General features: G+C 32.1%; 1 protein-coding gene across 1 annotated transcript; it reads left to right on the top strand.

Annotated features, from left to right (window-relative positions):
- Positions 1 to 472: 472 nt before the first annotated feature.
- LOC139529640 (probable endochitinase) lies at positions 473 to 10089 on the top strand. Its single transcript, XM_071325504.1, has 6 exons — positions 473 to 592; positions 2204 to 2392; positions 6240 to 6322; positions 7905 to 7991; positions 9167 to 9187; positions 9720 to 10089. Exons 4-6 carry the CDS (start codon positions 7961 to 7963, stop codon positions 9956 to 9958), a joined length of 291 nt encoding a protein of 96 aa, XP_071181605.1. The 5' UTR covers positions 473 to 592; positions 2204 to 2392; positions 6240 to 6322; positions 7905 to 7960; the 3' UTR covers positions 9959 to 10089.
- Positions 10090 to 23013: the final 12924 nt, after the last annotated feature.

The following is a 23013-nucleotide window of genomic DNA, read 5'->3' as shown; positions in this document are numbered from 1 at the left end:
TCGAAGAACAGGTTTACTAAGGATTTTCTTATCCCATGGTTAGATTACCTTAGCCAAATGCGCATCTGGTGCAAGAAAAGTGGTACCGTTAATCTTATTAGCCGTATTTGGCACATTTTTTTTGGAATTTTGGGTGCTTATTGCTCTCTGACTTTGAACTTACTGGCTTTCTAACTATTTTGATATGAGCGTCACTGATGAGTCTTATATAGACGAAACGCGCGTATTAAATTATAAGCCTGGTATATTTGTTAACTATTGTCAATTTCTGATTTTTCTCTTTTTTATAATGCCACTCATCAGACAACACAACTCTGTGTCCACACTTGTTATCAATTATATTTTTGTATATAACTTAAACGTTTTTATAATTGATTAATTTTTTAATGTTATCAAGGAAGTTGGTAAGTTGCAACAGGTTTGAAAAAAACCTCCAAATCACTCAACTAAGGTATATATTTATAGATAGCACGTCGTCTTTATTTGCATTGCTTACTGAATTTATGTGATACAGATGTACTGTTAGGAGCAAGCAATATGCACATACAAATGATTGTATATTTGATGTTCTTCATTTTTGAAATTTCAGCAGGTAAGACATAAGTTCGTATTTGTCCATTTCAAATGAATATTTTGTTTGTGAAATTTATGTGCATAAAAATAATCAATTTGAAATGTGTTCGATCTCAGCTCTTCGTTGGTCAAAATTTAATTATGATGACAATTTATTAAACTTTACTATGAATTTGCTACTGTGTCCATGGTCGAAACATCATATCTCTTCCTATCTATTTATTTTCTGCAGATCATTGAATTAGTTGAATGGTTAAGATTAAGTGTGTCTTCATATCACAAATACATTAATAGAGAAACAGATTCCACCATGTATATATATTTATTCACCACTGTTTTTAGTGTAAAACGATATTTTTCTCTCACAACAGTACCATTTGAATATTTTAAATACTCGGCAAGCCTTGCATTTGTTCAATATAAACATTTAACTGTATTCGAGTGAAGAAAAATTATATCACGCTCAATGCAGTGGTAGAATCTTAAGTATATCTCCAATGTACCATGTGCACTGATGTAATGTTACCTTTTACTGAAAAGATGCTTAGCATGACAAGTATAATACCAAGCATTTGGTTTATTGATAATTCAAGTAAGCGTATAAGATTAAAAGCGATAGATACATTACGAAATTCATTTGATATAAAAAAAAATGATATTACAGTAACAGTACTACTATATGAAATAATGGTATTAACATTCCATGCACTTTTGAATGAAGTATATAAGACATTTGTTGAAAAATTCATTTCAGATACCACAAAAAACATTATTTCAAACACCGTCAGCTGTTTGCAATAAAAAGATGAAAGGTTAATTGCAGTTTCCATAGAATTTATTTTTTCATGGCATTGGCTATAGCTTAGGTGTTTATCGAAGCATAAACATAGGATAATGTTACAATGTATTAACTAATTGTATGGAAAATTAAAATCAAACAATGTGTACTAAAGTTTTGTTGTTGGGTACTTCAGTAATAGCATAGTTGCTTGCATTGACAAGGTTATATTCATGTCAGATGATGCTCTTATTCATACTTTTAAAAAATATGGTTCAAAACTCTCCCAGGCAAATTTGACAGTAGAAAAAGTTGACTATTATTTGTGGTAAAAACGATCCAACCATTCTTGGGTATATTTACATCTGGCAAATGTGTACGTTTAAAAACATTGTTATTGAAAGTCAATCCAAAACAATCGCATCGGGCACACGAACTATATAAAGAGTTATTTTAATTAACGATAATTTTGTAGTTGTGAAGGCTATAATCCTTATTCCTATCAGGTTCGTGTATTATAAACCCATTTGAAAAGGCGAGATTAACAATCTAATTAAAATATTGATCTCTGATTACGTTATACTACTCATATGTAGTATAACGTAATCAGAGATCAATATTTTAATTAGATTGCGAGATTAAATAACTATATTCGATGTTTTTTATGTTGAGGTGTTTCAAATTTATAATTCGGAAAAAAACGAAATAAACGAACATGGGAAAAGCTTCCAATTCTTATATTTATATGTATTCCCAGGCTGAAATATGCTGGCACATCCTTCAGAATATTATATTCGACTTTTATTAAAAGATGTGGTCAACGACTGATAAATGTTAAACTTCATATTCCAGGTGTGACTGAATTTCCCTGCAAATTTCCGTGTCCATGGCGCAATAAAACATTTAATATATACGAGGACGGAAACAAAGTGTATGATATCAGTTTTAGTGGTGATGGTCAAACAAATATTGTTACTCTGCCTATTTTTGCACTACAACAGCGCAGTGTTATCAAATAACAGAGCGCTTTATTATTACCAGGTAAGTGAATTATTAATGTTTGTGTTAATTGCATTTGACGCTGTGGTTAAATTTAGTCATCTAGCCTCTGAATTTAAACAAAAAGGTACCATATCTCAATACTCTGACATATGAGCTACTTCTTATACTGAATGCAGAGGTTATTTATCACAAAATGCCAGTTTAATGTCACTATGTACATATAATTGAACTATAAATGCTTTTCTCTAATTCTTCGTCAATTTATCCCTTTCTGCACGCATTGTATTAAACAATTTAATCAACGTGTTATTCGTTTGATCTCAGTTCTTTATTTGTTGAAATCCGATTATGACGTCGAATTTTCTGATTTCCTCTGAATTTTTAATTGTGACAGCATGAAAAAAGGCGACCATGCACAATGACTTCATATAGAAAGATTACATCTTTTTGCAGATCATTCGAAAAGAAGGAATGCGTTTGCCTGTATATTGTTTGCAAATCATTAGACAAACATATGTCACCACCAAATCTCGTGTAATACGATATTTATCCACTCTATACAGTAATATTTTCTCGCATTTTTAAATTTGGAATTTAACTGTCTCGAGTGGATAAATATCGTATCACATTCGATGCAGTGGTAGAATCTATATAAATCCAAGTCAAAGCATTGTCTAATTAATATAATGAGAGTAGTCCAATTGGAAATCATACCTTATGTCATATTTTCTTATTGTTCAAACTAATCGTCCTTAAGATTAAATTTCTTTCTTGAATTTGAGTTTTTTATTTATATTTTGGATTATTGTCTTTATATTTTACAATTTAAATATTTGATCGTAGAACAATGTTGGCATGTTGTAAGTAATCAAAGTTAGAAATAGAACGAATCCTTCCCTTTTTATTTTTACCCAAATTGATCACTTTGTTGTACACACCCTGAAATTGTTTTCATTGTGTACGCAAATTGCATATCTGAATTAAATAGCAAAGATAAGACAATGAAATTTTTGTGTATTTAAATATAAGACGTTTGATGCCCCGAATCTAATAGTTGAGACTTCATTTAAATTATGATGAATGATAATAAGTGACACAGTATAGTCATTTGGGGAGCTGACAGTTTTTAATAGATGTATCAAATTTTTAATGACTAACTACATTATCGAATATTGCTGTTGACAAAACGCAAAAGATACAAGATTAAAAGACAAAAGTAGACAGGTCATAAAATATTTCGTAGAATATGTCATAATGTTTGCAATTGTTTTACTAGGTTAAAATAATTCGTTGCCTCTAGGTGTTCATGTATTGTCTAATGTTATCAGGATTTGCCTACCCTTCCGGAGCACCTGAGATCACCCCTAGTTTTTGGTGGGGTTCGTGTTGTTTATTCTTTAGTTTTCTATGTTGTGTCATTTGTAATATTGTTTGTCTTTTTGTCTGTTTCATATTTAACCATGGCGTTGACAGTTTGTTTTAAATTTATGACTTTGACTGTCCCTTTGGTATATTTCGTCCCTCTTTTATGCTCGTGCCTGTTCACACTATACGGACATCATGTAAGGAGTTTGCTTCATACGCAGAAACTGCTCCAACAGAGTTACGAGAAGCTTCACAATGACACTTCGTAAATTTTAAGAACACCATCACAAATTGGTTTATCTATACGATGTGTCTGTGTCTAAACTAACTAATGACATTTTACTTAGATTGTGGTTTAACATTTATGTCTGCTAGGTACCGAAAGTGACATAGTCCCGAATACGACTATTTTACCGAGTGTGAATTTGAATTGCTATACGACATATCTCGGTGTTTTATACATAAAACATTCATATATTTATTTTTGATGTTTCTGTTGTAGTTTCGGTTGAATAATGTGTTCTGTTGTATCGTTTGTAGTCCATATATTTATGAAGTAGCCTTTCAATACTGTTATTAGGTCTTTCCACTTTTTTGTGGAAAGACCTATTGTTTTTCTTCTGATTATTTTTTTTTCTTTTTTTCTTCCGCCTAATTTTGTTCTTGCGATAAATATTTGTTTCGCAACATATCGCTTAAATATTTCGTATATTATATCGAACAGTTTATGCGCTTTTGAAATTTACCCTGCGTAACAGAATACTTTTCTATGTAGGAGTTATCTCCCTAAACACTTTTTTCCTTGTGTGCACAACTCCTTTGTAACCGTAAAAGATTACAACAAATTTATTTAACAAAATTGCTCGTTATATCCTTCGCATGAATGGTCCTATTTTGACCGAAGCGATATGAACGCTCCATATGAGAGTTATCTCCCCTTATGCATTTGATATAAGTGATATGTATTATTTTAATTTTAGTTTCTTGTGTACAATTTGGAAATTAGTATGGCGTTCATTATCACTGGACTAGTATATATTTGTTTAGGGGCCAGCTGAAGGACGCCTCCGGGTGCGGGAATTTCTCGCTACATTGAAGACCTGTTGGTGACCCTCTGCTGTTGTTTTTTATTTGGTCGGGTTGTTTTTAATTGTCTTTATAATTGTTTGGACTGGTATTGTGATAATATTTGCCAGAAGTTCAAGATTATTTATTTGTTAATTAGGTGCGTCACTATTTGTGAGTTCCTGTTTTGTATGTCGTTGATGGAAAATGTTCGTTGCTGTTCTGCGGTTTGCATGTTGTGGCGACTATTATATTATTTGTTTGTGCATATCTTTGTGAGATGTGTTTGTGCTGTATTTCTGCTATGTAGTGTTGTAATTTCAGCGATATTCTTCAGCATTGTCATGTCAGCGGGACATTTGGTTAGCAATAAATAAAGGCAACAGTAGTATACCGTTCAAAACTCATAAATCCATGGACAAAAAACAAAATCGGGGTATCAAACTAAAACCGAGGGAAACGCATTAAATATAAGAGTAGAACAACGACACAACATCGAAACGTAACACACACAGAAACGGACCAAGCATCAGACAAAACACCACGAAAATAAAAAATATAACATGAAAACCAAATACATGAATTTGGGATAGACAAGTACCGTGCCAAGTCTTATCTCAATATCTCAAAAATAAGAGAAAACACAAACGACTCAACGTTAAACCAGGATCAACCAACCATTATTGTCTTAAAATGTCCTGTACCAAGTCAGGAATATGGCAGTTGTTATCAAATAGCTCGTTTCTATGTATGTTGGCGTTTGTTTTTGTTGCACTTCAGTGTCCCTGCTGTACCTTTGTTTTCCTTTTAAAATTGATGTATTTCCCTCGGTTTTGGTTTGTAACCCAGATTTGTTTTCTCTAAGTCGATTTTTGCCTTTGGAAAAGTGGTATACTACGGTTGCCTTTATTTTACAGAGTTGGTTCGGTCCCTTAATGCCCCATGTTAGCAGTTGTTGTTCTGAATCTTATTTTCTATATTTAAATCTGTACTTTTCGATTAAGCGGGAAAATGATAAAACAAAACCAATTTAGTATGCTAAAAAAAATGATGAATATTTATAATTTATCGTTGATCATCTCAACGAGATCGATTCTGTCGCTTGAGCCAGTACGGCGAAAGTAAGAAAAGCAATCGAGTTGAGATGACCAATGATAATCTGTTTATCACTATTTTACCTATGACGACGTTTTCAGTTTCATGTCAGTTTCATTTGCAACACCACGTGCCTCCTTAGTTTCTAGCGATAATTTTCATATCACTCGATTCCACTGAGAAAAGAAATTATCAGTCGGCTTGATCAAAGGAAAATTTCGAAAAATAGCGATAACGATTGTAATTAATGTTTCTATAGTTTCAAAATTGATGAAATGACAATTCAAATGTGTAATAGAATAAAGTTTAGATGTTTTTGACATTTTGCACAAGAAAAATAACGATATTTTACAATTTTCAGGAATAAGGATACAGATAAGTTTCAATGTTACGGGATCTTTTATGATATTGAAAGCCCTCTGAAGTTTCAATTTTTAACCCGAGGTACGTATTTATATGCTGTTAGTCATTTTGATATATGTCATAAGATTCTGAAAGACTTAAGATAGCATGTGACATATAAGTTCTGTTTATTCCAAAAACTGTTTTAATAATATTTTTTTGTGTTTTTTTATGTTATATCAACGTTGTCAGCATTTTTGGTCGGGTTTGTTGTCTCTTAAACACAATCCTCATTTCCATTCTCAATTTTATATAGTTCCAATGAAGATAACCTCCACTAGGACACTCTTGATAATATAACTCATAAGATATCCTTGTTGATATCATTTGCATATTGCGATAGATGGATATAAAGAAGCCATCTTTGCCAATGAGGCAACTATCCACTTGTGTCCAAACATGTTATTTTAAGCACACGAACTTCAACGATGCACAAATCACATCATTTAAATGGTAAATGCAGCTATAAAAAAAACTGGATATCTGAAAAATGGAAATATCATTCAAGAAAATGCAAACGCAAGATGATTATTGCTTAAGACGTCTAGGTATATTACATATGCAGAGCTTAATGATAAAGAAAAGTGCATATGTTACAGTAAAATGTGTACCACTAATATATTCAGTAACAGAATGCAATACAGAATATGGAACCAGAACAATAATTTGTTAAGTAAAACAACAAGAATAACTAGCTCCAAGGGAAATCCAAAACGGAAAGTCCTTTATCAAATGTCTAAAGTAACAGCTCAAACAAATTAAACGAATAGAAAACAACTGTCATATTTTAAACTTGGTACAGGCATTTCCTCATGTAGAACACAGCGCTACATTTAGCTAAACATCTCACATGTATGACAGACATATTGGACACAATAAGCATTACAAAAACAAAACAAAATACATCTCATTTAAAATGCTTTATTCTGGTTCTTGATAGATCAAATCAAAATTAATTCCAATACCCGTTTGATTTTAATTTGACGATATTGTTTTCTCCCTCACAAAAAAGACATACATATATAATGTTTCTGTATTTTATGTTTAAACGTTGATCATAAACACCGGGAATTTAAACAGTAGTCTGCAATAAACCAGTAAACTTTTTGGTATAAGATGTATAAAGCACAAAAAATACTATCTATATGTACGAATACATAAAATGATAATTTCAAGTGAGAACCAATGTCATCACATTGTGTAGAAGGGACGTCCAGACGGGATATCTTACCTACGTATCCGAAATATCTTATGAATACATATAAAAATATGATATGATTAAATATACAAATATCATGTTTTTGTATTGTTAAGAGATGTTTTTCCACTTCACTGGTGTCGTTTTCTATTTGAATCATCCTGCACCAATTACAGATTCAGTATACGTCAGATATCTGTAGCGTTCACTATTAGTGATGAAATTGTTATGTTGCATCTCTATTTGGTGAGTGATACTCTTTAAGAAACGACAAAACTCGATGATGGTATAGAAAAAAAAGAAAAAAAACCTATTATTATAAAAAAATTTAGTCGATTCAATGTGTATTAAGTGATAAACGTTCTTCACGATAATTTACAAAAACATAGTTTTAAAGCGTGTAAAAAAGTATTGATACTCTTTCAGCTTTAGTTGAATTCCACAACCAGACAGGAGAATTGGCAGATATATGTGATGTTTGTATGGAAGGTGGTACTCTTTACGAAGCTGTAGGTAATAACAACCCTTGTTAAATTTCTGAAACATTTAATCGAATAAGATTATAAAGATGAAGAAAGAAGATACAGGAACATGACATTGTCAGTTTATTTTCGGTTTATGAGTTTGACTGTCCATCTGGTATCTCTCGTCCATCTTTTACCAACAGGGCGATCGAAAGCAATTGTTTTGTATAAAGACTGACAAAGATATGACCATTTATAGTATTTTTGTAGCGTAAATTAAGGCAACAGTAGTATACCCCTGTTCGAAAGTCATAAATCGATTTAGAGAAAACAAATCCAGGTTACAAACTAAAACTGAGGTAAACATATAACCATATCTTCTCATTTATATAGGATATGATTGAGGCTTTCATGAAATAAGATAAGATTATACTTTCTAGCTATTTTGTTTTTAAAAAAACAAAACTGTACTTATTCTTTCAATCTTTCATTCATTTTATAACAAGGAAAGGTAGAATTAAGGCTAGCTGATTCGAAGGCTTTAATTATTGCATAGATACGTATACACTGTGTTGATCAAAGAATGTACATGTGTTGCAATTTGTTTTTCATTTTCATCTTTTGAAAAATAAGGTGTCTGTATAGTAACGTAAGTCATGTAAGTGCCTGCCGGTTTTTAACATTTAGCATGAACCTTATGGTTTTAATTTAAATGACACGCCATTTTCTTTTTGTGCGAAGGCAATGTTCAAAACTGTTAATGGTTATTTCTCTCGGTTATAAACGATTTGCGGAAGGAGCATAAATCATATTTTACAACCTAAACAATATATTGAAGCGCATACCTACCCGTGTACTACCTATTTAATATTGTTTATCTAATCAACTTTTTTCATATTTACTTGATCATGACAAACAACCAATGACGGATCTGTTATTTGTAATGATCCACTCTAGTGTCACTGCTTGATATTCTAGCCTTTGAAACGGATTTTCTTTTCTGCGAGATGTTTTGTAGAAATTGTTTTGTTGTTTCGTTTTTGAATGCCATGAATATATACCTATCTTTTTTGTCGAGTATGAATTGTTTACAGTAGTTTACTGTCGTTCTAAAACATTATTGTTTGTAAATCATGAAAACAGAACACACACAGAAATAACTTTTAATGCATGGTTTAATGACGTCACAAAAATAATTGATAATTTATCTGATTTCTTTTGCAGCATTAGGAGCAGAACCAACATGTAAGTACATTGCTCGTTTAGATAAAAAAAATGTTTTTCCTCATTCGTTTTTATAAATTGATTTAAATCAGTGCGTTAAAAGCCTTTTTCTTTAGGATTGTTGATATTTATACTTTCATTATTTATGTATTTATTATGCTATTATAGTTATAAGCAGCATATGTTTTTTTTCCAAAAAAGTCGTAGTGGGTTCTATCCCCTACCGTGTCAATCCGGTTTTTTTGCTTCATTTTGGTTGTAAATATCACCAATACTCAAAGGGCTCGGTCTCGGATAATTTAAACTGTTGAATTGAAGTTTTCAAATACTTCTGAATGTAGTAGTACACATTATTTTCTTATTCGTTTATAAGCAATAACATGGTTTTCTTGATATGAATGTACTTGTCTCTGGAGATCACTCATCAACGATCAATTTATACATATAACTGTCTATTGAATAATGTCACTGTAGAATCTCGAATGATTATACACACATATGTTTCAATACAAAATTATTGACGGTTTTATTTGTCTTTCTATCATCCTTCCAGCACCTCCCATTGCAAAAAAGTCCATTGCTTGTTTTGTACCATCAACATGCACCTCTGCATCTAGTACTTTCTGTAATATGACTGATATCATACCACGAGGATGTCAAGTGACAACGACTGAAAGCCCGACTACCACAACAGAACAAACAACAACCGTAACTGAGTCAACAACTACTAAAGAACAAACGAAACCTACGAAAGCTCACTGTAGGAGGAAAAAACACCCACATACCAAATGAGCCATGCAACATTATGATATTGAGTCCAATGAACTTTCTTATAAAATTTTAGGGTATTTTGCAATTATTTCACTTGTTTCTTTTTGATTGCATTTGATTTTGTTTTATGGACCTCCATTTTTGAATTTGCCTTAGGGTTTGGTATTTTTGTTTTACTTTTTTAATGATGTGGTTATTTATAATAAATTGTGATCGTTATTCATATGTTATTCTATTTCTTCACCAAAAAAATATGCGTTCATTTGATGCCGATAATAGTGTAAAGGCACGTGGTTTTGTTGAATGCACTTGGCGAAATTATATGTGGATGTTTTAGTATTTAAGATAAATCTAGTTGTTTTGTGCAACCACACACGACGATTGTTTAATGTATATAGTAAATATATATTGATAAGTGCTCAAGTGTGTTTTGTTATGTATAATTAAGTGCCAGTCTGCATAAGAATCAGTCAATGGTGAAAACATGAGCAAAAAACCCCACCCCAATTTGACATTGATTTCAGCTCATAAAATGTAGTTATGCACAAAAATAACATTCTTTTGTGTTTTCTGTTCTGGTAATAGAAGATACAATTTGGTTGAAATGCACTAGAAATTAACGAATAAGGGGAGATAACTCTGTAATTTGCTATCTTTCTAACCAATTTTCTAACCAAGTTATTTGATATCACCAGACACACACACACACGAAAGTCCAATTATTTTTAACTCAGGATTAGTATTAAATAGCATGATTAGCTCGGTGGGTTCTTTCTGATCATGTTTTGATTTTTACCTAAATTTCCTGATTTTTACAAAGACTGGCACTTAACGTATAATTTTTTTATGATGAAGAATGGTGCTTTTGTAGATAGAATGTATTACCATATTCGACAACTATTTTAAACGGACTTTTCTTTTTTCATGGCGTCATTGTACCCCTTTTACTAGTTGAAACAGTAAAAGTTAAAATAAAATGGATGTGATCTATAAGAGACAACCGTAAGGTCTTCAATGATGAGAAAAAACAATACTGTAAGGTCGACTACGAAAATATGAAACCATTCAATTGAGAAAACTAACGTCCTAATGTATAAGAAAACGGTGTATGACTTATACTTTGGATAGGCACATCAATAATTAATGTGACTATCGGGGTTAACGTGCTTGTGACAGCTCAACCCTTCCCTAACCTGGGACAGTCGTTTAACACTCAGTGTAACAGTATAACATAAGAATAAACGGTACAAATCAGTTGAAAATGGCTTAATTCATCAGATTTATACCAATAGAAAAAACATCTTACAAAACCACAAAGAAGACGTGGCCCTGTACTTATACATCCACCCAAAAAAAGACATTAAGTACAGACAGCTAATAACAAAATTAAGTATCTAAGACTAAAATGTCAATCAATACTAATCCAACATCCAATGAATTTACTGTTAAGACGTCATTAACAGTCAAAGAAAAAAAACTCGTTCAAAGCCAAACTATAAGTATCGACATTATAGTACCGTAAATGTGCATTTGTGTAATATTGAGAAAGATTTTATCTATTGATAATAAACTCAATATTTGCATCAATAAATACAATATTGAAAGATTTAATTACAGTGTAAAAAGGTAACCTTTTAGAATAAGGTGATTTTAAAATATAGATAAGTTTACCCGGATAATATCCAAATTCATCCACCAACAAAAAACTTACTGCCACGAAATAGCCTAAATGCGGTGCTTAAAAGTGGCGTCAAAATCAACTAAACATCAAGATAAAGTACGTGTTGTTGAATTGATCAATGGAACGGGATTTAAACTGTTCTTTACTGCGTTTGGCAATAAACCGTGATTTATAATAGTAAAGCGACGAGTCTGCTCTTATAATCCGTTTGGCACAACTTTTTGGAATTTTTGGTCCTCAATGCTCTTCAACTTTGTATTTGTTTGGCTTTTTAACTATTTTGATCTGAGCGTCACTGGTGGGTCTTATGTAGACGAAACGGGGGTCTGGCGTATAAAATTATAATCCTGGTACTTTTGATAACTATATTTAAGCGGACAATCTCTTAAAGTCATTATGCGTGTATACACAATTCAGCTTTATTTTCATTTCCTATTTCTATTGTCTACTACAGTTACATCAGAACCATTTAACTGAAAAAATACCTTGAAGAACTCCATCTTGTTAGTTTATTCAAAGTTCTGGTCATGTAGTTACTTGTGATCCTATCATAATTCAAAACGATCATCTCCCGAAGATCATATATACTGCAGCTGTGCTATTTGAGCAGTATATTTATATGTGATATACAGTCACTGACCGTATATCACCTTGTTTATGACGTTGACAATGCTTTTCCGTACAGTTTTATTTATGACGTCAATAAAACATACAGGTTCGCGGCAATTTTATGTTGTCCGCTGACAATTAAAGAATGACGGTTTTTACCCTAAATATGAGACTGAGTTGCAGTATATAAAGAATAACCATAAATTGTCTCGAAATACCAATCTGTTATTTGTACACGGCTCGAAACAGGTAGAAATGCTCGGCAAAGCCTCGCTTTCTACCTGTTTCTAAGTCTTGTACAAATAACATTGATATTTTGAGACATGTATGGTTATTCTATATGTATCTGATTCTTAATGTATAAAGGACCAAAAAATGAATTGGAAACATAATTGGAGGATAATAAAGGATTTCGTCATTGACTACGCCATCGCATTGGCAAAACAAGAGATTTGACAACCAGACACTATGTCAGAATGGGGGAACACAATTAGGTCTTGGATACAAAGTCGAACGGAGTAGGTTCAGTAACATCCCTTTTTGGCCCAAAAATATAGCAGTTTTAGAAAATTGTGTAATTGTAATCTGTAAGCTATATTTTGGAAAGCAAAATGCTTCTGCTACATAAATGTGAGCTGTTTTGACAATACAATGCACAAATATCGCGTTCTAGCATCATAAAGTCATACTAAATTACTAAAATCTTCAAAATTTTACCGGACCTACTCCTTTACTGGTTGACAAACTTTCTAAATGTACGAACTAAGCCAGACACATAAGCTGGAAATGTCTTTTATAACTTAACAATAAATATCTGTTACTACAAGTGTCTTACACAAGAAAAAAGAAATAAATGAACACTTGGGTCATATCAAGTACAAAAACATAACTTCTGATAAGTATTGAAACTTTAAAAAATCTCGAAACTTTATTTCACTCATTAAATATCCCATTGAGCAAAAAATCTGAGCTTTTATCTTGCTTGTATTGGATAATCAAATCTCCATACACAGAATGGTCCATTGTCGGTTTATCTAATTGCTCTAGCAAACAGTTGTGTGCTAAATTGAATAACATGTAGTCTGCTAAATTGAATAACATGTAGTCTGCTAAATTGAATAAAATATTGTCCGCAGTGAAGTAGGGATTACAGAAACACTGTGATATTGTATACTTGTGTCGTGGCATTAATCATGCACCTGACTTTTGTTAGTCTGTTTTTAAATCTAGTTCATTTATATGTTTTGGACATATTCTCCATTTCCATTCTCAATATCATTCTAAACATTTTCTTTTATTACTGAAAATTATCTTAATGAAAAGGGTTATGATACGTTACTAATATATTATTCTAGTTAGAATACATAACATTGAGAATGAAAATGGGGAATATAATAAAGAGACAACAAACCGACCAAAGAGCAAAATAATACCTGAAGGCCATCAATGGCTCTTCAACGCAGCGAGAAAATCCCGCACTCGGCGGTGGTCTACAGTTGGCACCTAATTGAAAATGTGTACTTGGTCAGTGAAAATGGGCGTACTTAACTGCAAAACATATAACTGAACTAAAATTAAAAAAACATACAAGACTAACAAAGACCAGAGACTCCTGACTTGACAGGCGCAACAATGCAGCGGGGTTAAACATGTTTTGTGAGATCTCAAACCGCCCCTATACCTTTAGCCAATGTAGAATAAAGAAACACACAACAATACAAAGAGTCAAATGACGATAATAAGCAAGCTACATATAGAAGTCAACACATGAAGTCCTCAAGAATTGACTTGTTTAAATACCATGGCAAGATCTGAATCGTTCCGAAAGTAAATAAATAGAGCGTATTGATTTTGGATGTGCCAACATCAAATTCTTCCAAAACAACCCTCCAATAAAAACATTGTCATTACAAAAAAAAACCAGCACAATGATAAGGTTCAAGGACAGGTACATTCATATTATGTTTATTTCTTAATCGAATCCCCCTTTTATTTTAGTAACATTCAGTGTAAAAACAAAAGATTTACAAAAGATTTAATTTAAAATAATAAATGCTAGAAAAGGCTCTTAAATATAAATTTACTCTATACATATAACATGTATAAATAGATTTTCCTTTTTCATTTTGACAGACAGATTTCATTCGTCTCAACTCGGCCGATCCCGTATCCTCATCTTACGGAAGGAGAGAAGCGGATTCTATCGCGGATTGTCGAAGAGACATAGTGTGGGATTTAGAGGCGAAGTTGATTGCAAAAAAACAATATTACTGTTTATGTAAATTTTCGAAAAATATAAAAGTACACTAAGTCTTATAAATGAGGTTTTGACGAAAGACGGAGACAGCGTGGCTTGTCGAACGCTTTCCGATTTCGTAGCGAATACAGATATATTTGGTATGTTCCTATAATGTCTTATTTGATGTATAAATAAACTCCAACGTCCGGTCTGAGCTTTTGTTATTAGATGTCTTTCTGCTTTGTATCGACCTGATGAGTTAATTTATGTTGTACTGTAACACCCCTATCACAGGTTAAGGGAGGATTGAGCTCTAACACACATTCTTTACGTGTCTAAACCAAGTCAGAGCCTGTTGTTAAATGGTTGTCGTTGGTTCATGTCTGTCATGTTTTGTTTTTGGTAAATTATTTTGTTATATAAATCAGTCTGTTAGTTTTCCATGAATTTTTCATATCGGTACCTTTTATAGCCGACTAAATGGTATAGGTTTATCTCATTCTCAAAGGCCGTACGGTTGCCAATAATTGCTTTGATTTATAATGATCATACAATCTTTCCCCTGCAATTTAACTTGACACTTAAAAGTTAACTATTTTTAGTTCCAAATCGGTGTCAATGATTTTTTTACAAACAAAATAAAAAGCCAAAACAATATCATAGCAATGTTTTATTGTTATGAATCTTAAAAAAATATGACAAAATTGAAATAATTCACAATTAACAAAGAGAAGAAAAGAAAAAGTTCTTTAGTTCTAATGCCTTCTTAAAAACGACACTAAGCCTTCCACTTGCTCTGTGGTTGATTGACAGAAGATATTCAAGTTTTTTTCTGCTATGTAGTAAAATCCTAAATAAGTGTCCAATAAGTATAGAAAAATCTAAAGTTCTCAATTCTGACTTGCGCATACTGATCTGCTTGATTTTTTTTGTTTAGATTTATTAACAGAAAGACAAGTTCATATCAAATATAATATATTTCGAAGCATGATTTATCTGAGAAGGTATAAAGGTCTATTTTTTCTTTGATATTTTTGCGCATTGTTCTTCTCCGAATTTAAAATGTGTGCATCAGTTTGCCAGTGGTTACTTAATTGATAATGGCCATTGGTTTAAATATAGAGAACTAAAGGTTACTCACTAGCCTGCTATAACTGATATATTATTAAGAAATAAAAAAAAGTTTAAATACATGTAGCTTACATAAAAATATTATATCAATGTCATTGCTTTATTGACCAGTTCTTTAGAACTACGAACCAAATACCCATGATTATTAACAATTGTTCTAAAAAATGAATATTCTTATACTATATATATTTGTTCATTTTTGTCTCGCCTGCGACGATAGTCACGGAAAGTGAGACATAGGGTTTGCTTTTGCGGCGATGGCTGCGACTGCAAAAATGTATCTTCTTCATGCAATTTCTTATTCCTAGGCTAAATAAAGAAAAGTTTGTGTTGTCCTTTTTAAGCTCTCTATCTTTATGAACCACTGTACGCTACAGGGGCATTAAGGTGATCTTTTACCGTCTTTTCTGTCCTTCTGTCCGTACAATGTACAATGTAAGCAGTTATCGGCAACCGTACGGAATTTAACAATGAGATAAACCTATCCCCTAACGTCGGCTGTAAAAGGTACCGACATGAAAAATTCGATACAATTCAATAAACAAAACTAAAAGTATTTTTATGAACCACTGTATACTACGGGGGTATTAAGGTTACCTTTGACCGTCTTGTCCGTTCTTCCGTCAGTTCCATTTTCATTTCTGCACACATTAAGTTTTCCTCGCAAGTTTCATAAACTCATACACAAGGCTAAGAATCAAACTCGACAGAATTCGAAATTAGACGGTGAGTTACTAACCGTTCTAGAGTTATGCCCCTTTTAAACCGGAAATATTGCATTTTTTGTCCTTTCTGCATCATGACAAGTAGTTAGATTCCAAATTTTATGAAATCATACCCAATGATAAGAACCAAAACTAGCAGACAGAGTTCTAATGTGGGTGATGACTCGCTTTCCACTCTAAAGTAATGCCTCTTTTTAACTTAGAAAATTGCAATGTTTTTCGAAAATTTGTCTCATCCAATTTCATACACAATGCGTAGACAGAGTTCGAAATTTGGTTGTAAGTTATTCAACATTCTTGATTTATGCCCTTTATAACTTCAAAATTTGCAAAACTTGACATATTAATCTTGCATTAGTTTTAAACTATCCAGATATTTTGACTTCAAGCATCACCAGATGATTGTCGAAACGTGTATGACGTGCAGAAAAAATGGTATCGTTATAGTTCAATTGTCCCTGCAGAAGACGATAAAATTAACTAACAGTTGAGCTTACCTTTGATATTGTCCACTCAGGTACACAGTTTAAATAACCAATTATTGTCAGGTATTTTTTGTCCATCTAATGTCCTTGTCAATCAATACCGCTCACGTCAATTATTACCTGTGGGGAAGTTCTCAAACCTGTTTCACAACTTAGTTTATTTTGGCATCTTCTGGAGGAATGAAAAAAAGTGCACGGCAAAATCCTTGTAAGTTTTTATTTTTTTAAAACATAAATCATATTTGATATCCATTTACTAGTATTTAGGGCATGCTATGCCTGAAATTTTTTTACGGATGCGAAGGTACGTCTGTACTCAGAGTAAATTTTGAGGTGAAAATACGGCTAAAATGGCCGAAGGGTCCACATGAACCTTAAACTATGTACAACTATTTGACATTTTATGTATAATAGAGCACACACACGAAATCGCGGTCATATAGAGCATGATTGAGAGTATGTTGACTGTTGTAGGATGAATTTTTGTAAAACAAAAATTATGACTTGGGGAATTTCAGGGAAGTTTTCGTAAGTTATAGGTACTTATGAATAGGACAATTTTGTTGGACCTCCCTTTTCCAAAGTCCCTTATTTTTTTCTGTTAATTTCAATTTCTTTCGTGTTTTTCTGTACACTATAAACAACATACATATATACTATAAACACAGTGTAATTCATATTTACCAGACATGCCAAGCTTTCTTTCCCGGACAGTCACGGATATATCATATATTGACTTGATAACTTGGAATTGACAGTAAATAACGAATACACTTTATATATATACTGACCGACTTTAAAAACGCAACACTAGATTATGTTTGTGTTATTTTTGAATGAATGTGTCAACGTCAAAAGCGATGACTGCCTGTTAAAAACGTCAAAATGATTGTCAGAAAGGTCAACAAATTCTGTCTGACATTTTTTAAGTTCTGTTTTACACCTTCTGATTGTGTATTTGGTCAACCTTTTAATTGGTTTTGGAAAGTATGCGGTTGGAACTTGTTTCATTGTCACTACACGTTGATCTGTTCATTAATGGCCAGCAACAAATCTTGTCTACTTGTATCGTTGTCAGAAGGACAGTAAGACGAGTTTCTGATGTCATACGGTATGGTTGCAGCACATTTATGTTTTCATGTTTGCAGTTTTCTTAAGACCAAATTCAGGTCTTTATTTTTTTAGTTTCTCAGACTTGGAAATTGGAGATGCAACATTTAAAAAAAAATAAGTAAGGCAAAGGATTGAAAGAACTGTTTCACAAAGCAAGAAAAACTAAATCAATCTTTCATGGGACCAAAATTTCGCTTTAAGAAATTCGTGCGACTTTGAAAATTCGGTATGTTCAATAACCACAGGTAAGTCAGATTTTGATTTTCTGTAAGGAGAAATAAGCATGATAAGCATGAAAAGTAGTTGTAAGAGAATAAAAAAAGATTTGTTAAAAAAAATCAACAAAATGAGTTTTGCGTTTCTAAAGTCGTTCAGTATATATTAAGTATACATGATCATATAAGTATTGTATACGTATACGTGTATGATCATAGTATACAGAAAATGCGAAATAATTGTCCAGTCCCAAAGTACTTGTATAAACATAAACGGAATTAATGTCTTTGACTTAAAAAGTGCGTCCTGTGACGGAAACAACATTCGGACGCCTTTATTTTCGATTTTCTCCCAAAAATAACACAAATTGAATAACCATAAGCAAGGATTACAAATATGACTATGCATGGTACCTATAGGACACAAAGGCATAATGATTAGTTTTTGTGGAAGGAAGAGAAGCGACACTCAAAATGAGGTCTTCTCGTTTAATAGTATAGAATTGAGGTCTCAATAGTATGCTTATTAGTGTTATTTTGTACCTTCAGTTTTTCACCCTCTCCGGCAGTCAGGGTGCTACTTGTGTAAGTAATTTTTATTTTCTTAAAGAAGTAAAATTAATATACTTATATAAGTAAATTTGTAGGACACTTATACAAGTGAATTTTATTTACTTGTATAGGTAAACAAAAATTGGCTTAGTTATATGATCCATTAGATATTCAGATTTGTTTTTACTTATAAAAGTGAAGAGATCATCCTATCTTCTTTTCTTGAATTCTTTGCTCTAATAGAATTTTAAATTGTCTGTCCTTTGCAGATGTCTTTACTTATCATTGAAGTGTAATTTCATGGACAATAAAATACCCAATTGTCTGTTATCTTCAGACAACTGCTCATTTTCAAACCCTCAAGGAGCAATTTTTGAAGGCCTTATAGATGCAAGTATTTAAGACCTTTGCACAATCAGTTTCTTTGTTGAATTAACAGTCAGGGGCGTTACTTAAACAAGTTATTTTTTTAAAAGTACTTATATAAGTAATTTTCGTAAGTAAAAATAATGAATTTACTTAATAGAGTTATTCTTAATTTCAGTAGAAGCATAAACTAAATGTAGTTTTCAGTAATTTTTACAACATTTTATATCATAAAATAAAGAATTTATTAGATTTGAGAGCAGTATAAAGATATATGGTCACTTAAAAAATATTACTTGAATAAGTTATTACTTCGGTTACACATCTTTGACCCAGAAGCGTCAGTATGAAAGTTAAGTGCGTCAGAAAAGCAATCAGTGGTTCAGGAGGATTAGATTTTATATTTAATGAGAAAAATAACCATATGACTGTGAAAATTTGTTAAAGCTAGTAAAATCTGTATTATTGGACGCCAATTAAAATAGTATTCAGAAAAGTTACTTATATAAGTAATATTTAAAATAGCCTCGTTTTCAACATTACTTGTATAGGCTATATTAGTTGTTACTTGTTTAAGTAATGCCCCTGAATGATTAATGAGATGAAAGATCAAACTTTAATAAAAAAAAATTATGAGCTAACCTGGCAAAAATCATTAAAGGCATGTTTTTGCATCTCAAAACTAATTTTTGTTGGATAGTAAAAATAAATCACTTATACAAGTGAATTTTTGAGAAAATTAAGGGGAGATTATTCAAACATAATAATTTAATTATTTTTGACTTCTTCAAGTAAATAAAGATGACTTAAACAAGTAGTTCTCCTGACTGTCTTTTTTATTGGGGGGGGGGGGTCTGTATACCAATAAGCTGCTGAACTCTCAACGACTTATCAGTACTTATCAGTTCAACACACAAAGAGATGTGTATCAAGCTCAAATGATGTCTTAACAGTTCAGGGTTTATTGGTATCTTTGTCCTTTGAATTTGTTCTGCCAGTTCTTGTGTTCAGGGTTTATCGGTGACTTTGTCCTTTGAATTTGTTCTGCCAGTTTTTGTGTTCATGGTTTATCGGTGACCTTGTCCTTTGAAATTGATTTGCCAGTTTTTGTGTTCAGGGTTTATCGGTGACTATAATTGTCCTTTGAATTTGTTCTACCAGATTTTTTGTTCATGGTTTATCGGTGACTTTGTCCCTTGAATTTGTTCTGCTAGTTTTTGTGTTCAGGGTTTATCGGTGACTTTGTCCTTAGAATTTGTTCTGCCAGTTTTTGTGTTCAGGGTTTATCGGTGACTGAATTTTTTGTTTTGCCAGGTTTTGTACATATTTGCATTATAGCTCTTCATCTTTTTAATAAGCTTTTCATTTTCAAATAGTTTGGCCTAGATCATCACTGACGACACATTTATTGTTGAAATTGCGCATCTGTTGAAAAAATGGTACCATGAACGTTATTTCATTATTTTTTTATTACAGGATTTGATAATATTCGGTGAAGAATTTTATCAGAGGAAGCTACATAGATAATGAATATTACAAAGTGACACCAATTTTGGTATTTTTTTTTTTGTCTTTCAATATCAATTCATGTCTCATAAATTATACAATGTATATAAAGAAAAGAAAATTACAGCTTACTTATATTGTTCATCAAGATGGAAAAGAAAAGAAGGTAACAAAATCGTATAGACCTGAATCTGCTGGTGTTTCAACTGATACTAACTAGAGAGTCGAGTCGAAACTACAGCAAAAGATGATGTAATTATTGATGGCGTCCAAACACAAGAAAAACTACAGATAACTTATATTGTTCATCAAGATGGACAGAGTAAGAAGGTGATAAAATCATTTATACCTGAATCTGCTGGTATTTCAACTGATACTGACCATAGAGGTAAAACTACCACAAAAGGTGATGTAAATTTGGATGGCGTCCAAGCACAAAAAAATCACAGATTACTTATATTGTTCATAAAGATGGAAAGAGAAAGAAGAAGACAAAATCGTATAAACCTGAATCTGCTGGTATTTCATCTGATACTGACCAGAGAGGTAAAAGTACAGCAAAAGATGATGTAATTATTGATGGTGTCCAAACCAAAGTACTTGAGAAGAATGCCTGAAGATTGTCTATTTTAGACGAAGCACCTTTAGGTGACCAAAAAAGTAAGGCATCCCCTTATTACCAATAACCATGCCAAATAAGTGTTTCAAGGATATCATATAGTTAAGCACATTGGTATAGTGGGGTATCCAAACTATATTTGACCCTGCACATCGTGTTGCTGGGGACAAAGAAAAAACATCTGCCAGATTTTCTATACCGTCTTGTTAGCACTCTCACTACGTCAATTATTGCCAAATTTTTATGAAACTTATATCAGGACTTAATCAGTACTTTCTTGGACGAGTTCGAAAATCAATGCCGATCAAATAATTTTAAAGAGTAATGCCCCTTGGAAACATTAATTTATATTGAAAATTGCATCGTCAGCGCTCTAATTTGTACAATCCTTTCCAGATTTTTACAAAACTTATAATATCTAGGTTTATATCACAATGTATTTGACACAAGTTCGAAAATCAGTGTCCATCAATTATTCTGTAAAGAGTTATGTCCCTTGGAAACATTATTATATGACAAGATGCATCGTTAGTGTTCTCATGTGTACAACTCTTGCCTGATATTTATGAAACTTGTATTATCGGTTTATATCATCAATGTTATTGCCCTGGTACCTTGGATATAGTAAACATGTGCAATGCAGGTGACATTGGAACACTGTTCTTTTATGTTATGGAAAATAATTTAAAAAAAAATATTGTACAGAATGCACTTGTTGCAACTAACGAATTTTCACAATGTTTCAAAAAATATAAAAGTGCATGTATATTTATAAATAAGCATTTACATTTATATATCAGTTCCTGACTGAAACAGGACAGCCAGAATTTATATGTCTTAAAATATGCTGGTATATATTTAACAAAGTTAAATACATCGTCAGAAGGTCTTTAAACAAAATTGAAAAATTTCATTACAGGAAATGGACCCTATATTTGTTCACAATTAATCTTCAGATATCCATGCTTATTTTAGTTGCTAGTTTTTTTACGTTTGAGGTAAATGGAATTTATAAAAAAAAAAAAGGCACTATTAACATATACGCAAGTAAGATCACCCCTAGTTGTTTTTTGGTTGGGTTCGTGTTGGTTTTTTTAGTTTTCTATGTTGTGTCCTGTGTACCAATATTTGTCTGTTTGTCTTTTTCAATATTAACCATGGCGTTGTCAGTTTATTTTCGATTTATGAGTTTGACTGTCCCTTTGGTATCGGTATCTTTCGTCCTCTTTTAGATTAAGAGTACACTTACATGTAGGTAAAAATTGTATAACAATGCTTAAATGTCTTTGTCCTAACCTTGGTGGTTATTTCAGTTTAAAAGTTTTTGCATCGTTTATTTTGACAGAATATGAGAAGACAAAGTACAAGAGACTATAGAATTAGGCAGAAGTTAGAAAGAGGCTGTATATTACTTAATGTAGATTGAAGAAATTAAACAAAACATTGGCCCCAGTTTTACAATACGTAAATTTTGTAAATATACCAATAACACGTTTTCTGAACAAATCTTTGCTACATTTACAAGTATAGTAGGCATGCAGTGTTCTCCTAGGCCGTTTAAGCAAAGCACCGCTATATTTTTTCCCCGTGATGCTATAATAATTTGGCTTTCTTGTCTCTATCGTAAAACCATTCCTGAAATTTTGAACTTTCATCTTATAACCACTTTTGATCATACAAATTATATCACCCTTTTATAATCCCGAAATTAATCGGACAAAAGAGGAAATTTAGAGTGATACAAATACCCTAAGCTGACACTTATGAATGACTTGTACCACGTGGTACAATCGCAAATTTTAAAAGAGGGACGAAAGATACCAAAGGGACAGTCA

Source organism: Mytilus edulis, chromosome 7, assembly GCF_963676685.1.
Source record: "Mytilus edulis chromosome 7, xbMytEdul2.2, whole genome shotgun sequence".
NCBI classification, from domain to species: domain Eukaryota; kingdom Metazoa; phylum Mollusca; class Bivalvia; order Mytilida; family Mytilidae; genus Mytilus; species Mytilus edulis.
This window is presented reverse-complemented; position numbering and strand designations above follow the sequence as displayed.